This window comes from Falco biarmicus, chromosome 6, assembly GCF_023638135.1.
Source record: "Falco biarmicus isolate bFalBia1 chromosome 6, bFalBia1.pri, whole genome shotgun sequence".
In the NCBI taxonomy this organism is placed as follows: Eukaryota; Metazoa; Chordata; class Aves; order Falconiformes; family Falconidae; genus Falco; species Falco biarmicus.
Genome location: NC_079293.1, coordinates 74909488 through 74926534, shown reverse-complemented (window position 1 = coordinate 74926534; position 17047 = coordinate 74909488). Strand labels below are relative to the sequence as shown.

At 43.6% G+C, this 17047-nt stretch overlaps 2 protein-coding genes across 2 annotated transcripts in view; one reads left to right on the top strand and one right to left on the bottom strand.

Annotated features, from left to right (window-relative positions):
- The window catches only part of LOC130151244 (serine protease 55-like), a 230975-nt gene that overhangs the window by 38790 nt on the left and 175138 nt on the right, over positions 1–17047 (bottom strand). The gene's annotated exons all lie outside the window — the stretch shown is intronic.
- On the top strand, positions 8963–10791 carry IL17A (interleukin 17A). Its single transcript, XM_056343209.1, has 3 exons — positions 8963–8989; positions 9566–9810; positions 10554–10791. The coding sequence occupies exons 1-3, from the start codon at positions 8963–8965 to the stop codon at positions 10789–10791; spliced, it is 510 nt and encodes a 169-aa protein (XP_056199184.1).

Here is a 17047-nt window from a genome sequence, read left to right as displayed (position 1 = left end):
CAACAGCTTCCTCTATTCCTGAGTGTCTGTACCGTATTTCCAGAGGAAATAAATACAGATGTCTATATATTCTATATATTGTTCGTTGTATCTACAAAAGGCTTGATTTCAAGTATTGGTACTTTTAAAAGGGTACAGATCTTCTGAAGTGAAGGTTGGATGCAAAGATGAAGGTGTCTGGACTGTTGTAGTGGAATGAAGCTGAGTTAATTAGCATTGATGATATACAGCTGTCGGTTGGCTTCAGGGGTGGTGGGTTGGCCGATGTAGATAAGGTGCAGGTGTGGCTGGTTAAGTGGTTGAGACCCAATGAAGAGAGAGCAGCCCAGAAAGAAATGGAGGGAGGAAGAAGTGAGAGAAGGGAAAACACATGCCCTGGATGAGGTGACGAAAAGGCAGCAGAGGGACTGGCATGAAGAGTATGCTGGTATGAGATGGTGAAAGACCTTGCTGCAGCTTGATAGGTTGGAGAGTGCTGTGACAGACTGTTACCGTGATAATTGTGTGGTTGCAATTACATAAATAACCTCTATAGTCCACAGATTATAATTTTGTATTTTTTTTTTACTTGTGAGGTAGTTAAAACAGATATTTTAATTCTGTGCCAAGGAATTGTGTCCAAATACATACACAACCAGCCTGCACAACCAAACCTGTTATTGCAGCTTACAAATGAAAAGCAAAAATAATACACAGGTTCATTTTATGATGTTTATGAAACTGAGAAGCATGTTTAGATTCTAGTTTGGTGTTAGTTATTCAGACTTTTTATATATTGGTGTCTTTAGTTCAGTTTGTAGTCTTTATTACTTATTTCTCTCTATAGACTAAACCCAAAATTCTCACCTGGTTGATTGTAGATTTATTTTATTAAATATTGAATCCACTTTCTCTCAAGCTCTTAAGTACTTTTAACAAGGAGAATTCAAGCTTTAAAAGGACAGCAGTTCAAAACTGCAAACAATACAAGTAATTCTCTTGAAAATCGATTTCAGACCAGAATATTTCTATTGGTTTTGAGGTGGAGAGCAGATTCGTGTATGGATGTCTAGGATCTGCGCACACAAGGGGAAAAAGTGGTTGGAAACACTGGAACAAAAATGCAAAGAAACACCTTTATGTTTTGTGTACTGCTATCCCTAGCCTGGAATCACAAGGGAGCAGTTACTACCCCATGAGTTCATGGTGTCCCATGAGAGGTCTTCATGCACCGTCCTGCCCAGAAAATTCCACCATTGCCTATAACCCAACACCACTTCTCAAAGCTTCTGTGGGGTGGAGAAAACAGACATTCCTTAATTCCCAGAGGAGCATCAGGGAAGCAAAGACCGAAATATGACATTGTAATCCCTCTGTGATCCATGTGAGACCTTTGTCTGTATGCTTCTTCATAACCTCTTCTACCAATTAGATTGACCCATTAGCAATGAGTAGGGTGTGTATAAGCAGCATTCGTGAGAACTGTAGCCACACAGCTTCTTGGCTGGGAGGCTTATGAGCTGCAACTACAAATAAGACTTCACTCTGGCAGAGCTACTTGAATTCTTTTTTTGTGAAGAAGTTATCTGATGAAGCAACTAAGTTATCTGACTCTGGTCTCAAGAGGGACTGAAGAAAGAAAAGCTCCCAACCCTTACAGTTTGCTGAGCTTTGGTTTTGGCTATTCTCATCCCTGTATCCATTTTGGGGCTAACTTGTTGGCTGTCGTTTGTTGCCTACTCTTTGCAATGGAAAATAAAGAGAGTAAGGCCTGTAAATGAACGCCAGAGAATGGATGATGTCCTGCAGTGTTGATGGAGAAGCTGTTAGAGCTGTTAGGAGTAAACAGTCATGCAAGATTGCACATTGTTTGAAATACAGGCAGGACCACAAGTCCCTTTTCTAGCCCTAGTTGGATTCAGTACAGTCAGTCCACCCGGAACAGCTGTTAAAAACAGCAGTGGTGGTCCACTTCAACAAAGAAATTACTCAAGAGCTCTGCCAAAGCTCTCCGCTCTGCTCTTGTAGCCACGGCATCAGCACAGACAGGATCAGGTCTGGCTAAAAGGCATCATTCAGGTTAAAATAGGATAATGGGCTTCTGTCACCCACCCATCACCCCCACTCCATTGCTGCAAAGCCACACACCTTGGAGGAGGAGACCTTCAGCAGTGGTTATTCTCTGAAATCTCTGCCTGGCATAGTTCTGGAAACTGCATTGCACTGCGGTCTGAATTTGCATATGTTTGGGAAAATGATGAATTTCCTTTTCTTATTTAAAAAAAACCCAAAAAACAACAACAACAACAACAAAAACTCAACTCAAACCCCAGCTAGGAGAATGGGCTTGAAAATTAGGATCCCCATTACGCATTTGCCACTCTCACCAAAAGCCCTCTGAGCCCCTTATTCTCTAATGCTTTTGAATTCTGACGCTCTTGCACACAAAATGTTGTGGCCAGGAGTCGTTTCTCTGTGAGAGAAAAAAAGAAAAAGAAAAAAAAGAAAAAAAAAAGAGCTTGACTTCTTAAAACGAGGTGATGAATGACCGTTTTTCAGATTTTACCCAAGCAGTGGGCAAATGGCCACAGTGGAAACAACTTTATTTCTGCAGCCTGCCTTATGAAACCTGCCAGGCAGCCCCCAGTGTAAGCCCTGGGATATCGACAGTGAGTGTATTGGTGATAAAACCCATTTTCTGACCTGAAATTGGTTGGAAATCTGGTGGCGGAGCAGCCACCGGCTAAGGGCTGGTGTTTCCCCACGTGGCACTGACCTCTCAACGCTCAATTTGAGCCCGTTTCTTTCGGCATCGCCTTGGCTGCAGCTGAAGCCATGAGCCAGCTGGGCGGGCACTGCGTGGTGCCCAGCGCAGTGAGGGCTGCTTCACCTCTGCCGAGTGGCTGGGGGGGCAGATCCCAAGCCTGGCAGGCATCAGCCCAGCCCAGGGCTGCGGGGAGAACCTCTGGCAGATGAGAACTGAGGATGCAGGAGACTGCTCCTATTTAACAGTTCTGCTTCATCTTCCCTCCGCTTCGCTCTCCATCCAGATACGGTTGAACATTTCAGGGACAGATTTTTATTTGCACTGTGCTTTCTGAAGCCTTCCCAAATAAACAGGATTAATCAGACTGGGGACCAAGATAAATTTCATCCTCATGAGGTGTTTAAGAGTACAAAGTGAGGAATTTCAGCGTCCCATGTTCTGGTCTCTCTCCTCTCTCGAAGCAGCCAGGAGAGAGTAAACAACTGTAGAGTAACCTCGTGCACTGCTGCATTTCTCCTTTTGTTGTCTTGTTGAAGTCAGGGCTGAGACACAAATGTAAAATCACAAGCTGTGCCCATTATGAGAAACTCATATTTGCAGATTTAAACATCTGGAATTGCTAAAACTACACAAGGACAATTTATCTTTTTTTTTTTTTCCCCAATGGATGGTGCAAAGCATCTCAGATGTTCTCCAGACAAGGTGACATGTTTTTCTCTCTGTTTGCCACAGATATTCAGTTTTGGAAAATGAGCACTCCAGTGCATCTACTGCTAATTTACTGCAGAAAAAGTATGTGTAGCTGGAGGTGAAAGAGGCTGATAAATCTGTACCTGACAATTGGTTTTGAGATAAAGACAAATACACCAAGGGCTTCCTGGCAACCTTCAGAACTTACTGCATTTCAGATAAATTTTAATTACAATCATCCCAAAAAGGAAGATTTTCCAAAGCCTGGAAAATTGACACCGGTTTTGTGCAGCCCGGGGAGTTTCTCAGTGCTGCCATTGTGAGGAGCTGCCAGGTACCAGTTCCCTGCCCCTCAGAGGGTCTGTGAGCATCAGGACGTGTCAGCACGATGCAGACAATTTGCCTGAGCTTGGAGTGCTGCTTTGCCAGGGATGGATGGGTCAAGTGGAGATCCTCCCAAGCAGAGCAAGATAAAAACCAGATGTGCAAAGGTCTTGAAAGCATAACCCAAGAGGGAAAGGGAACAGGAACAACTTGTCCCTCTACCCAGTCTGGATGGGAAATAAATGTCTCAACCTGTAGTAAACAAAACTTCAGATGGACATTTGGGAAGTGCTGCAAGCAGGACCTGCTGGGTGCAGGGCAGCAGCAGGGACCTCAGTCCTTCTCCCCCTGCTTCCTGACATTTGCTGACACCAAGGTGTGGTTGAGACACAGGATGCAAGCAGATAGCACAGCAGAGAATTTCAAAATGACTTAATTGTATGAACCATTCTATCAGCTTCAATATCAGCCAATTTTATGCATAAAGGATTTCTTCTTGTACAGTTTTTAACAGGCTGTGAAATGTATTGCCACAGGATGCCTTTGAAGCCATGAAAATAAACATGGACAGCAAGATCTTTAATCGATAACAAAATTATTTGGTCATTAACATTATTGGTAACTGCAAAAATAAATAAATGAGGGGACAAATCAAATTGTCTCTGTTCAAGGAAGATCTTTACCACCTTTGATGATCTGGTTTCAGCCTAGATTCCTTCTCATCAGCCAGTCATTGCATTTCTCAGACCTCCCTTTACATGCAGACAAGTATCTTGTGTTGACCAGGAGATATTGTCCCTTCCATTAGGCGTCAGGCGCTAATTTGTCCCAGCTTTACGACGAACCCTTAGGCACTGCAGTAACACAAGTAGTGGTACTCTGCTGGTCAGGATCTGGCTGTGATCTGAGTGGTCATATCCTGCGCCCACCTCCTGACCATGTAAAGCCCCCCTCCACTTACTTGGACTACATGACAGTCATGTAATATTATGTATACTGTCATATAATATTAATCATCTATTAATTACCACAGAGCAGGTTTAAAATCCCTGCTTCTTGTTAAGTCCAACGCACATACCTGGAAGCCCTCTTTTTCGCCTGTCTCTCCAAACAGTAATCCAAAAGATTGAGTGGTTTGTTTCCTTTATGGTGACTTCCCCGTTGCTGACTATCGATTAGATATTAGTCATGCAACACACGTGTCAACCACTGACAGCGACCACAGAGGTTGAATAACTGTGATATTGATTTAGTTGCTTGGAAAATTTAGGCATGGAGTAGGAGATGATAATTTCTACCCCATCTACAGGGAAGGAAAAGTAGAGGTGTTTAATGGAGGAAAAAGTTTACTTTTTAAAAAAAAAGATGTACAAAGATGAAGGGGTAGGACATTGGTGCAGTGATTTAACCAGTTTGAAGGGAGACCTCTGGATGTCTCTGATCCAACCATCTACTCAGAGCAGGGTTAAATTAAACTAAACTAAACTTAAGCTTCAGTGTTTAATCAGGGTGCTCAGAGCTTGCCCTGCCAAGTTCTGAGTTTCTCTCAGATAACCACAGGCCTCTAGCTCAGTTGAAACATTGGTCTCCTAGAAAGTGCCACCACAATGCAGTGGGTCATCCAGTGCTTGTATGTGGGAGGAAGAGTGTTGTCTTATTTATAGGGATTTATAAAAATATGAACTCAGGAGGAAGAAAACGCATTCTCTCCAACAAGAAAAAAGAAGTAAGTATCTTCCTACATCTAAACAGTAAAGTTCCTTATTTTCCAGAAGTAGCATAAACTGAACTGGTAGTGATTGGGAAAAAAAACATTGATTGAAAAAAAATTGTTTAAAGTATATGGAGCTATCTGTTATTTCTCTTAATTTACAACAGGACACTAGAGCTCTGGCACTGACGCACACTGACTTTGAGGGGAGAAAATGTCATCAAGACCATCACACTCAAATTTGGGTGCCTGAAGAATCTCAGTTGGGTCAAGTACTTAAGTAGCAGCTTAATAGCAAGAAAGCTTTCACCGGAGCCAAGAGAAAGGCTAGGCTTGATTTCAAAAAGCTTTAGATAACCTTTAATTTTTCTGTTTCTGTAAACATTTGTTAGTGTCCTAGTTTTCAGATCTCTAGCTGAAAGAGAGATAAGTGTCAGAACAAAACAATTCCCATGGGGTAAATTCTAATCTCATGGCAAAAATTGTGTTCAATTTTTGTTTTCACTTCAGACCAGGAAAAATTAGAGAATAATTATTTAGAAGTTGGAAAAATCTTGGAACCAGAAATGTGAGTTTCGTCTGTATAATTCAGACCTCATGGAAACATTTCAAGAAGTAAATTTTCTCCTGAGAGCCTCTCATCTTGCCTATGACAATTGCAAATGAATGTGTTCATGGCTCAAAGTAAACCATGGAAAGTATTTTGGGGTTTTTTTCACTATTGCAACATTGTGCTCCGTTAGCTGTGTTTGAATGTTTAACTATTCACCTTTCAAGCACTGAGGTAACCCAAACCACTGACATATTTAAAGTAGATGAGCCTGGATTTAGGGTCAGGCTGGTTGAATTTGACCTTCCACTACCTTGTAGTCTTTTGAAATCTTTTTTTGCTTCTAAAATTGGAAATTTAACTGTCCCACTTTGAATGGCTATTTCAGTAACTGGCATTAGAGAAAACCCCTTCTGAGGGGACCGTTTCCTTTAACATGCGCACCTCTAACTCTAAGAGGGAAACTGAATTATACATTAAACTTTTCAAGCATCAGCATCTTTTAAACAAGCTGATATAGGTCATTTCTATCCCAGAAACCACAAACTAAATTCTACCTTTATTTGCATCCTCCTTTGGATGGCACAAGGCGAGTAAAATTTGGAGTTACCCATAAATACTAAGCAAATGTAAAAAACACACTTCATTTGCATCATTTTCATCTGAAAACATCATCAAAATCAGACCTGAGAAAAGGAATACATTAGCAGATCAAGGCTGTTACCCTGACTGTTACTGTATGGTGCACACCCCAGCTATCTGTAACCCACGGTCAGAGCAAAGTGACAAGAGCCATTTCCAAAGAAAGAAATGTTCGAGAAGGCTAGACTCTATGTTCACTCCCTCCTTTCTAAAAGGCAAGACCCTTGGTCAAAGAATGTAACTGAAATTCAGCCTAAGAGCAGCATCAACACCCTTGTGTCTGTCTATCACCCACCTACTTACTCTCCAGGAACTTCAGCAGAGAAGGCAGTAGCTGGTTTATTATATCTCATAGTTCATTACCATCAGCATCATGACCTGAGAAGCTGCAGCCTGAGGGATCTGAGCCTCCCCCTCCCTCTGCATGCCAGGTTTTGCAGCACTCGGTGCAGAGTCTTTCCTTGGAAGACATTGAGTTGTCTTAACGAGCTATGCCATGAAGTATTTACCAGGAAGAAGAAGACACTGCAGGCTAGTGGTTGGGATTTTTGCCTGGAAGAGAAAGCAATAGTTCCTAGGCCAGTATCTGCTTTATCCAGGATTTTCACATCCCTGCTTTCCTGCTGGCTGGCATAGCTGTGGAGCTCTCAGCTCTCAACAAAGGATAATGATGATGCCACAGAAGCACCCTGGCCCAGAACATGCTATAAATCCCAGTGACAAAAATACTTACTAGAGAGTAATACTGACTTGATTTAAATCCCTGAAAGCAGATGAGGGGAGTGAATGCAGACATGCCTCCTTTAAGGCAAGGTCTCTTTCAAGGTCAAGCCCACAGATTTTCATGAGCACTCAGGGCTCATGAAGACACCTGCCTAAGACAAAACAATGTGGTTGCTATCAGCTAGAGCAACAACAAAGAGCCAAAGTCACAAGGGGGCACAGCCTTCAAACAGCTCAGCCTCTCCAGGTTACAGTATCTTAGTGAAAATCTAGAAAAATACTGCTGAAAGGGAGAAAGGGATTCTGACTGTCACCTCATCACATAGTGTTGGTCCACTTGAACATGTGGATTTAAATATTTAAAAATGCAATACTTAAATATTGCATGTTTAAATCCTAACGTGGCAGAGTACATCACAGCTGCAGTGTATTGGTTTTACAAGGATGGAGAGACAGCAGGGTGGGGTTAGGAGCTACATGGGAACACGGATCACTGTCACCCAGGATACAGGGCTGGGACACAGGGAGTCGTAATGCCTTGGGGCTACACGATGCAAGGTATTTTAGCCCCCAATATTTCCAAGTGCAGCATGCTGTCACCTGTATACCATGGAGGAGGTGTGTGTGGTTCCTTCCAGTTTTCCTGCCTACAAGAGAAGTCATTTTGCATCTCACAGCCTTTGCAAGGTTTCTCTTGAGCCCCTCTGTCCTCTCCCTAGCTTAGGAGACACTTCCCAGACCCCTTTCCTTAGGATGAAAGCCCTGTCTCAGAGTGCAAGAGCCTGAAGTGAAATGAAAAGGTGGCAAGTTCAAAACCAATGTTTATGGTTGGTGGGGGTTTTTTTCCCAGATGGAGAATGACGCTGTTTGGATTTCTGATCAAAACTGACATACCTCACCTGAGGTGTAGACATGAATAAAAATAGTTTGATCCAAACTAGGACATTTGAGAAAAAAAATGGGAGGCTGAGAAGGAACCTAGCTCTTCAGGCATCAAGACAAATGACAGCAAATGGCAAGTATTGGAGAGCAATTGGACAGGGGCCAGCTGTCCAACATCTGCCCAATTCAGGATGAAAAGACATCAGACTGACCTAGGAGAAAACAGATCCAATCTGTCAATGCCAGTGACATCAGTGGGTTTGATACCTACAGTATCCCAAGACGATGAAACACATCAATATAGTTTGACTTCATAACAGCTCTAGTCTCACTTTAAAATTGTATACTTTGCCCCCACTTACTGCAGCACATGCCCATTTTATGGTGGTTTTCTAGTATCATCACTGAGGTTTGTTACTGCTTGGGTGGCATAGCTAAAAGTAAAGACACCATCTACAGATCTAAGAAAGAGTGAGCCCATATCCTGTCTTCCACCTGCGTTAATGGAATATATATACATACACTTAAGCTATGGTCAGAAACCACAGTTCAGGTTGGGAAAAAAACACCTACTCCAAATTAACTAGGACAGCACAGAAGGCCTTATAAAACGTCCAGCAGCGCATGTACCCAAACACCTTCAATTCAACAGAGCCCAGCACAAGCATCAGCCACAGTAAAAGAAGGAAGGAAGATGTTGCCAATCCTTCGTGCTTCTCTGGTAAGAACTTGCTTTCTGGTTTTTTCTCCCCCCAGTTTGACAGAGACATATTTAAATTTTAATAGATGAGTGTCAGGAATGGAGATCTGCACCCACCTTTAAAATGCTTGTTTAAACCATTAGTAACTAAAAATAAGTAAAATGGGAGACAGCTGAATAGCACCAGCACAGGGCAACAACAAGGCTGCACAGGTATGTTAGTGAACAGGACTACTGCAAATTACGCTGAGTCAAGAAATACATTGAAAACTCAACTTTAAAGTGTCTTTTTATTGTTATATCCTTTGTGCTATATCCTGTATGATATTATTTTCCATAATTTAATATTTTAGCACCACATTACAACTAAGTGTATATCATACCTGTCAGCACTGTAAGAATTACTTAATGAAAGCAAGAGTGGATGTGATATATGGCACATTTTTCCATATTTACTGCAACCTGCAGTGTAGGCTTTAACTACCAGCAAGGCTGACTGTGGATGAATTTCCCAGCTGCACAGAAGAGTTCATTAGGCATGCTGTGTCACAGCAGCTGTACCTGTGTCGTGTTCCTAAATGCACCAATTCTCTTCAGTTCAGCTCACTGCTCCTGATGCTGCTGACCGTGCTGTCAGCCACCGGTTCTGCTGATGGGAAGGTGATACACCCTGGGCTCAAGCTGGAGAGCCTCCTCAAGCAAGCGTATACTGGCTGTCCGCCCCAAAAAGACTCAAAATTCCCTCAGATGGTGAGAGTCAATGTAAGCATCAGCAGCATGAACCAGGACACCAAAGTGACTCCTGATGTCAGCAGCCGCTCTTTGGCTCCATGGGATTACAGGTACAATATCTGTCCCTGTGGTCTAGAAATCCACCGGCTGCCCTGGTCAAGAATAACGCCAAGGCTATGCCCACGTCTTTATTTTCAGTGCTTCACTGTTGAGCTATTTTGGAAATATGAGGGTATCCACAGATCGTAGAATCCCCTTTGAAAGATAACCAATACAGAAAGGACCACAGAGCAAAAACATGGTCTAGGCCAACATACAGAAGGCAAAGCAAATTACTTCTGTGATTTAATTAGTTTATTTGTGTATGGGAACAAGCTTTAGCTTCAAAAGCATTCTTTACCTAAGACATCATAAAAAATACCTTGGAGGGCTAACATTGCACCAAATTCAGTGGTGGTTTAGTAACATCAGCATCAGGCCCTAAGACTGTTTCATGGTTTGGGGGGAAACTGAAGGTCTTTGGGTCCGTTAGTCAGTCTGACATGCTGGAAAGCTCAAATAATTACTAATCCGTCTTCCAAAGTCAGTGCCCTTTTGAAGAAAGCTGTTTTTGCCAAGGCAGTTGCATGCAGTCCTGACATGCTTGCCTTACACTTAAAAACCTGCAATATTTACTTATTTACACTATTTCTTAAAAACCTACAGTAGTGGAGGGTCTACTGCCCCTTCATTGGCAATCTCCCAGGAAGTACAGATTCCCAAGCTGGGAGCCCATAGTGATCCAGACTATCATGCCTCTGGAGATGCAGCAGCATTTTCCATTTCAACTATTTCCTTTCATGTCCACTGGCAGGATCGACGAGGACCACAACCGTTTCCCCCAAGTGATTGCTGATGCCAAGTGCCGCCACTCCAGATGCGTGAATTTGGATGGGCAGCTGGACCACAGCCTCAACTCTGTCCCCATCAAGCAGGAGATCCTCGTCCTCCAGAGGGAGCAGAAGGGCTCCCACCAATCATACCGACTGGAAAAGAAAATAATCACTGTGGGCTGCACATGTGTCACCCCCTTGATCCGACACCAGGCTTAAAGGGAGCCAGGAACGTAAGAGCAGGGAGCTGTGGAGAACTCCTTTGCCTAACAGCACTGAAATTCAGTCTCCACAAAACTGAATCAAGCCATAATGATTAGCTAGAATCTATCAAAATGTATTAAAAATTAAAAGAGTCTCAGTTTTAAAAAAAAAAATACATGTTTTTCCCCAAAATCTTGAATTATGATTTCAGAATCCGGACACCTTCATATGCTGGGCTGAAGAAGTAATGGGACTTATTTGCACATCTTCAGTTTATGTTTTGAAATGTCTGTTTATGTAACTTTATTTATGCTGGTGGAAATGTTAGTAATAATGTACCTGTTTATTTATCTTTGGGTAATAAAAAATATTTAAAACAGTAAAAAATTATGGTATTCTCCATTCTTTATAAAGAAGCCTTTTTGATAAGGCAAGAAATCACCCAATTCAATTATGACTATATAAGAGATTTGCATGATGCTGCAGAAGAACGTAAAGCCCATGGAAATACTAGGGCTTGTATCATTAACACCACCTTACCGAAAGAGAAACTAAGATGCCTGGAGGAAAACGATTTACCAAGTGACACCCAATAGATTCACATTAAAGGCAGACTGGCAAAAAAAGCAGTGGGTCACTACCCAGTTATCCACCTAATTATCTGAAAGGAATTTGTAAAGAGAGGTTCAACACAACACTTTGAATACTTTTTTCAGCACAAAGAGACTCCCTCCCCTAAAGAGGTGAGGGCATTTCCACTGCTGAGTTTTAACTTTGGTCCAACACCATCAGTGAATTTCAGCCCAACCCATCCAACACATTTTCTGTGCAGCAGGGTCACTGCCTGGGTACACAAGGAGAAGCATATGAGTGAGTCGGGTGGATAATTGAAGGAAATAACCACGTATTGCTAACTGCAGTCGTAGTTTTCTCAGTACTCGTGTCCTTCCGACACATCCGCTGTCAGCAGTTAGCGCTCCAAATGTAGAGCACACTGACGCAGCACTTCTACTACATTGTGCTGGGACTTGCATAGGTGGATATCTAGCCCTGCAAATGCACCTTGGGTTGAAAATGCTTAGATTAAAATGTTCCCTGTTTCAAAGGGTAGGCCGGTTTGTGAAGATGTGGATGTTTTGTTTGCTGCCATCCCGGGGAGGTGTGACCCTTCTCAGGCACTGGCAAAAAGCCGCTGGCAAATGCAACAGCAAATAGAGAATTTCTAGAGATGCAGAACTCAGGGGTGCAAGTCTCTAATGACAGGCAAAGTCCTCTCAGGTGAAAGCATCTTCTCCAGATAGAACTGTGCTAACTGGAGATGTAATCATCCCAACTTTTACTGCTGGAGGTTTTTCCCTCCAGCTGTGCCAGTGAGCCTAAACCCTCCCTAATCTACTCCAGGCAAAATCAGGTGGGTCAGCCCGTAAGATAAATTCACAGCACAGCCACAGGTTTCGTACTACCCCTTGACCTAGCAGATACACACTGGTCCAAGGAAACATGAAGTCTGAGTGATCACAGTATCTGCAATGGCAATGAACTCCTGTTCCTTCAAACACTGACAGAACTTTGCCCATATGTGACCCGAACTTAGCTTGTTTCCTACCTTATCTCCAACTACTCTTCCTTAAGGTCCCCTGCAAGTCCTGAGGTTCACCCCAGTTGACTGTCCCAAGAATATTAAGCACAGGAACAGACTTTAAACAAAAAAACAAAACAAACAAAAAAAAATCAAGGAACACTCATCCTTTGAGGTTTTCAAGGAGTTATATAAATTATATCAGTCCAGGAAGACTGAACTAGAGCTGACTGCCTTGTCCATTAGATAAACTCTCCATGTCCTACCACTTACTATAGAAAGAGCTTTGGCAAATTGTCTACAGCAGCCCAAGTAACTTCTAACGGTTAAAGTTACAGTAAGTCCCACCCTTTATTACCTGGTAGTGATGTGCTGTTAGCTGGGGTTGGCACATGAGTAATGGAGACTAGTTAGTAATGCTGAGAGCTACTGTGTGGAAAAAGTCAGAAGCAGGTCAGCAAGAGATGAAACCGTTGGAGTAACAAAACACTAACAGCTTTCTGTGGACAGGCTGCAAAGACACTTTGCCCTTCCAGCAATGTCACTCTCCCTTGGACCACTTGCCAACCCAATTAAATCTGTGCCTTAGGACACAGCCATTTTCTATTTTTTTGGCCTCAAGCCAAGTTTATGTTCACCTCTGTGAGCCGCTTGGGTGTTGTACATGCTCCCGCAGGACCGTTTAATTGTTTCATCACCTGGATTCATTTGGCCAGAGGGCTATTTTCTTTCCTCCTGCAAGTTCTCTCCTAACTCCTAGCATCATGAGCTAAGAGGTCTTCCTCCCCATTGCTGTGTTCAGTTGGAAGGGTGCAGAATAATTCAAAGTCAGTGCACCCTGCCATGAGGTCGCCTAATTGGTGCCTTTGTTCCTCTGAGCAAACATTCATGACTACAGCCAACAATGATCACGATAGGAGACCAAAGAGAGTAGGACCCCTCTTTCACCCTTGCACAGCTATTATCACTTTGAGGTTCAACAGGTAAAACCTGTCATTTCTTATTTGGGAGAGTTTCAGTACAAATTCCTGCTTAATTTGATGTCCTTTAATGATATCATGGGGAGGTGTGGAGTAAGAACATTGCTGCAAAACCCTCTTCAGCACAAAGGTTTCCAGTCCAGTGCTGTTCTCTGTCTCAGTTTCACATCAGTTTGCAAAATCTGAGCAGCAGCGGTTCAGTAGCTGGATTGCGTGGCAACCTGATAGTAAAACCCAGCAGAAAGGGAAGTTTGAGACTGGATTTGTGTAGCAAATGATCAGATAACCATGCTATCACTGCTAGTTGTCAAAGCAAGCTGGACAGATACCATATGCTTGTAAAAGATATTTATTCAACTGTCTGGCAAGCCTTATGACATGAAAGAGGTCAGGAGTACAGACTTCAGAAGTCTGAAATAAAAATCAAACCCCAAAAAATTATAGGGGCAAGTTAGAGAGAAGATAAACATTTACTGGAACAGGGAACCTTGATCATGATACAAACATACTGTGCTTACTAAGAATTCAAGTAAAACATTAACAGGACACCTTGTATGGCTAAACCCACTAAAACTCACTCATGGAAAGCTATGCCCAGAAAGCAGGGGTTTGAGTAGAGCCTACTCAGTCCACAACACCCAAAGAGCATCAAATATATTTTTAATCTTTTGTGGAAGTTACAGAAAAAGGTGGGAAAACTGAGCTAGTTTTCTGAAGAAATAATAAATCAAAAGTTACACAGAAAGCAGGAATGGGTTCATCTGAAGAGCTGAGGGCTCGAAACTGCTACCATTACCCAGCCCTGGAAGAATGGACAATAATTGGCGAAGATGGAAAATGGTTTTGTGAGTATCAAAGATAGAAAGAGTGGTTTGTTTCTGGTGCTGAGCCTGGCTGGCATCTTCTCAGCTCCTGAAAGCCAGCACCAGTCCCACCCCCACCCACAGCTCTGAGTCTGCCAAGCAGCATCAGGCAATCACAGACATTTTAAGCAGGACTTTTTAAATATCACCGCCTTGTAACATGCTGTAGAAGATGCAGACTGGGCCCACTCACCTAGATTCTTCTTAAGCACAAGGTTAAAAACAATCTCAGAGGGCAAAGAAGAAGAGGAAGGGGACAAAGGCAAGTCTCACACTTTACCCCATGATGGGGACATGGGAGCAGTCTGATCTGTCAGGCCATATCCCAGGACAGCCAGCAGTCACATTTAATATGGAAACTCACCTCATCACCTATACCCATCATCCTGGCACCAAACCACAAATCTCCAGAGGAGTGACCAGCAAATTGCTCATCCCCTTAAAATTTTGTCTGTTAGGTCTAACTCACAATAAGCCACATCAGCTTCTGGATTTTCAAACCATCGCTCCTCTGCCTTACCAAACACACACATTTCTTGGGTTGTTTCAGCCTTTTAGGTTGCAACCTTGGTATTCTTTACATATTTAATTTCTGTGCCCTTTTAAAAGCAATGATTCTGTGGAACAAGGCTGACCTGGTCTAGAGTCCCTTCAAACAGCCCCAGGAGTATCCGCCTGTCCGAAGAAGCCTGACTCACAGGTCACAGCACAAGTCTGGGAGGAGGCATATACCTAGCCCGACATCAGTTGTGCCCCTCAGCCCATCCTAAAGCAGGGGTCTCTGCTCCCTCCAACATCCCATGAGAGCTGCTACCCAACGTAATCCCTGCCTGAACTGCCAGAACAGGCATGGCCAAGAGGAGGAGCGAGCAAAGGGACAGGGAAAGGAGGCTAGTGACCAGCAATCAGTAGAGGAAAGGAATAGGAAAGGCCATGAGGCTCAGATACCAACCTGTGACAGTAGGCTTCTTAGCCCAGTAGGTTACAAGGATGGTGTGTGACTGCTGCTACACCTTCAGCTGTGTCTCTTCTCCTGGTAAAACCACCGAGTCCCAGAAGGCTGCTCTAAGCTACATTTCAGAGCCAGAGATTCCCAGCTGGGCATCCAGGGACTGGGCCCATTGCTGCAAGGGGAACAAAAATAAGCAAAGCCTTTAGCAAAGGCTGGTCCTCGGCCGTGAACAGCACTTGCTTTTGGTGGTGATATGACTGTGCTGTTTACAAGAAGTATAAACTTGTTTGCCGTGTTCTTAGATTGCTGGAAATGAAAGCCAAGCACCTACCTCATCACAAAAGCCAGCACCTAAAAAATAACAACCCGTGTTTACAACCAGCTGCACTCTAAGAATGATGCCTTTAGAAGGAAATAACCCTTGTTGCCTCTTTTATTAGAAACAATCCCCACGTACAAGCGCATGCCTTACTGAGAGGTGTGTGGTTTGCAGTTGATAGTTCTGGCTGCTAAACCTCACGGCCCATAGGTGAAACTTCCTTAATTAGCTACCTTTGCATTTGCTTAATTAGCCTCTTCATAATTCATCCAGGTAGACCAACTCTTAGGGTAAGCTGATGGGTGTTTCAGAGCATCAGCACAGGAGCGTACACCTGTTCAGCTGCCATGAACCCAGTGCCAAGCAGTTATGTCTGAGGAGGGAATTGTAGGCTAGTTTTCTCCCTGCAAAACAAGCGAGGACAACCCCCTGAGCTAGGTTTGTTGAGAGGGAAATAGGTCAGGAGAAGGAACTGAGGTGTGCAGCATGAGATTTCCTGGTCAGCAGTTACTGTAAGAGGAGAGCTGGTGTTACACAAAAGTGAGCAGAAAACGCCTCCATGGGTTTGCACTCCACCACATCAAGAGCTTGGTGGTCATAACGAAAGAGCTGCTGCCACAAATAAGTACAAATGCTTGTAACTGAATGAGGTGGTTTCCCCACCTGGTTACACACAGCTTGCTGAACTGGCTCCCCGTGACCCACAGGGCAGGGAATACACCAGACATGATAAACAAGCACCAAAGAGTCATTTAGACCCAACAACTCGTCTGACCTACTCAGGGGAGGAAGCTCAGGGTCTACCTGCACCAGGTGGATCTAATTTGAAGTGGCTTCTGTGCAGCCAAAATGAAATAATGAGAATGTTTGCATGCAGGTTTACCCTGGTTTAAATGCAGGTGAACAAGGCTTAAATAATTTTATATATATATATACAGGCTTAAAATCTCCACCAGCAGAAACCAGCTCAGAGGTCTGAGAATCTGGCTCAGCTCTGGACAAAAGATGAGTAATGTCAAAAAAAACACTGCAGCAAGCTGATAAAATAATAGTGAGCCTTGCTAGGCGGTGTTCCTTGTGCAGCTAAGGGAGAGAAAGGGCAATTCCTCCTTTCCTGTGTTAGGACACCTCAGCTCAGCAGGCAACCCTGCCCTGGAACTACAATTCCTTGTTCCCTTGATGTGGAGGGATCCTCATCAATCACTTCAAGCCCAACACCTAATATCTGGCTAGCTACAAAGCAGTGAGATGAAGCCATCTTTGCACATTGCCCTGCATTCCCGCTCAGCCAACCATCCAGCTGGTGGGGGAGAAGGTTGCTTATAATGATGACATCTTGCCTGGAAGAGAACAGGACAGGCCTTTCCCAGCTCCCATGAACCAGGCTAGACCCCCATCCCAAATTCCGGCTGCAGCCTTGCAATGTGATGTCTCCCACCTCCTTTCCCACCATCCCTAGAGATCATCCCCAAGGTCTAGAGAACCCGGCTCTGCTGCCAGCTCCCCCAGCGCTGCCTGTATAACCTCACTTCACCACTTTCAGCCCATTTTTGCATCTTTTCATCCACTGAGGCCAAG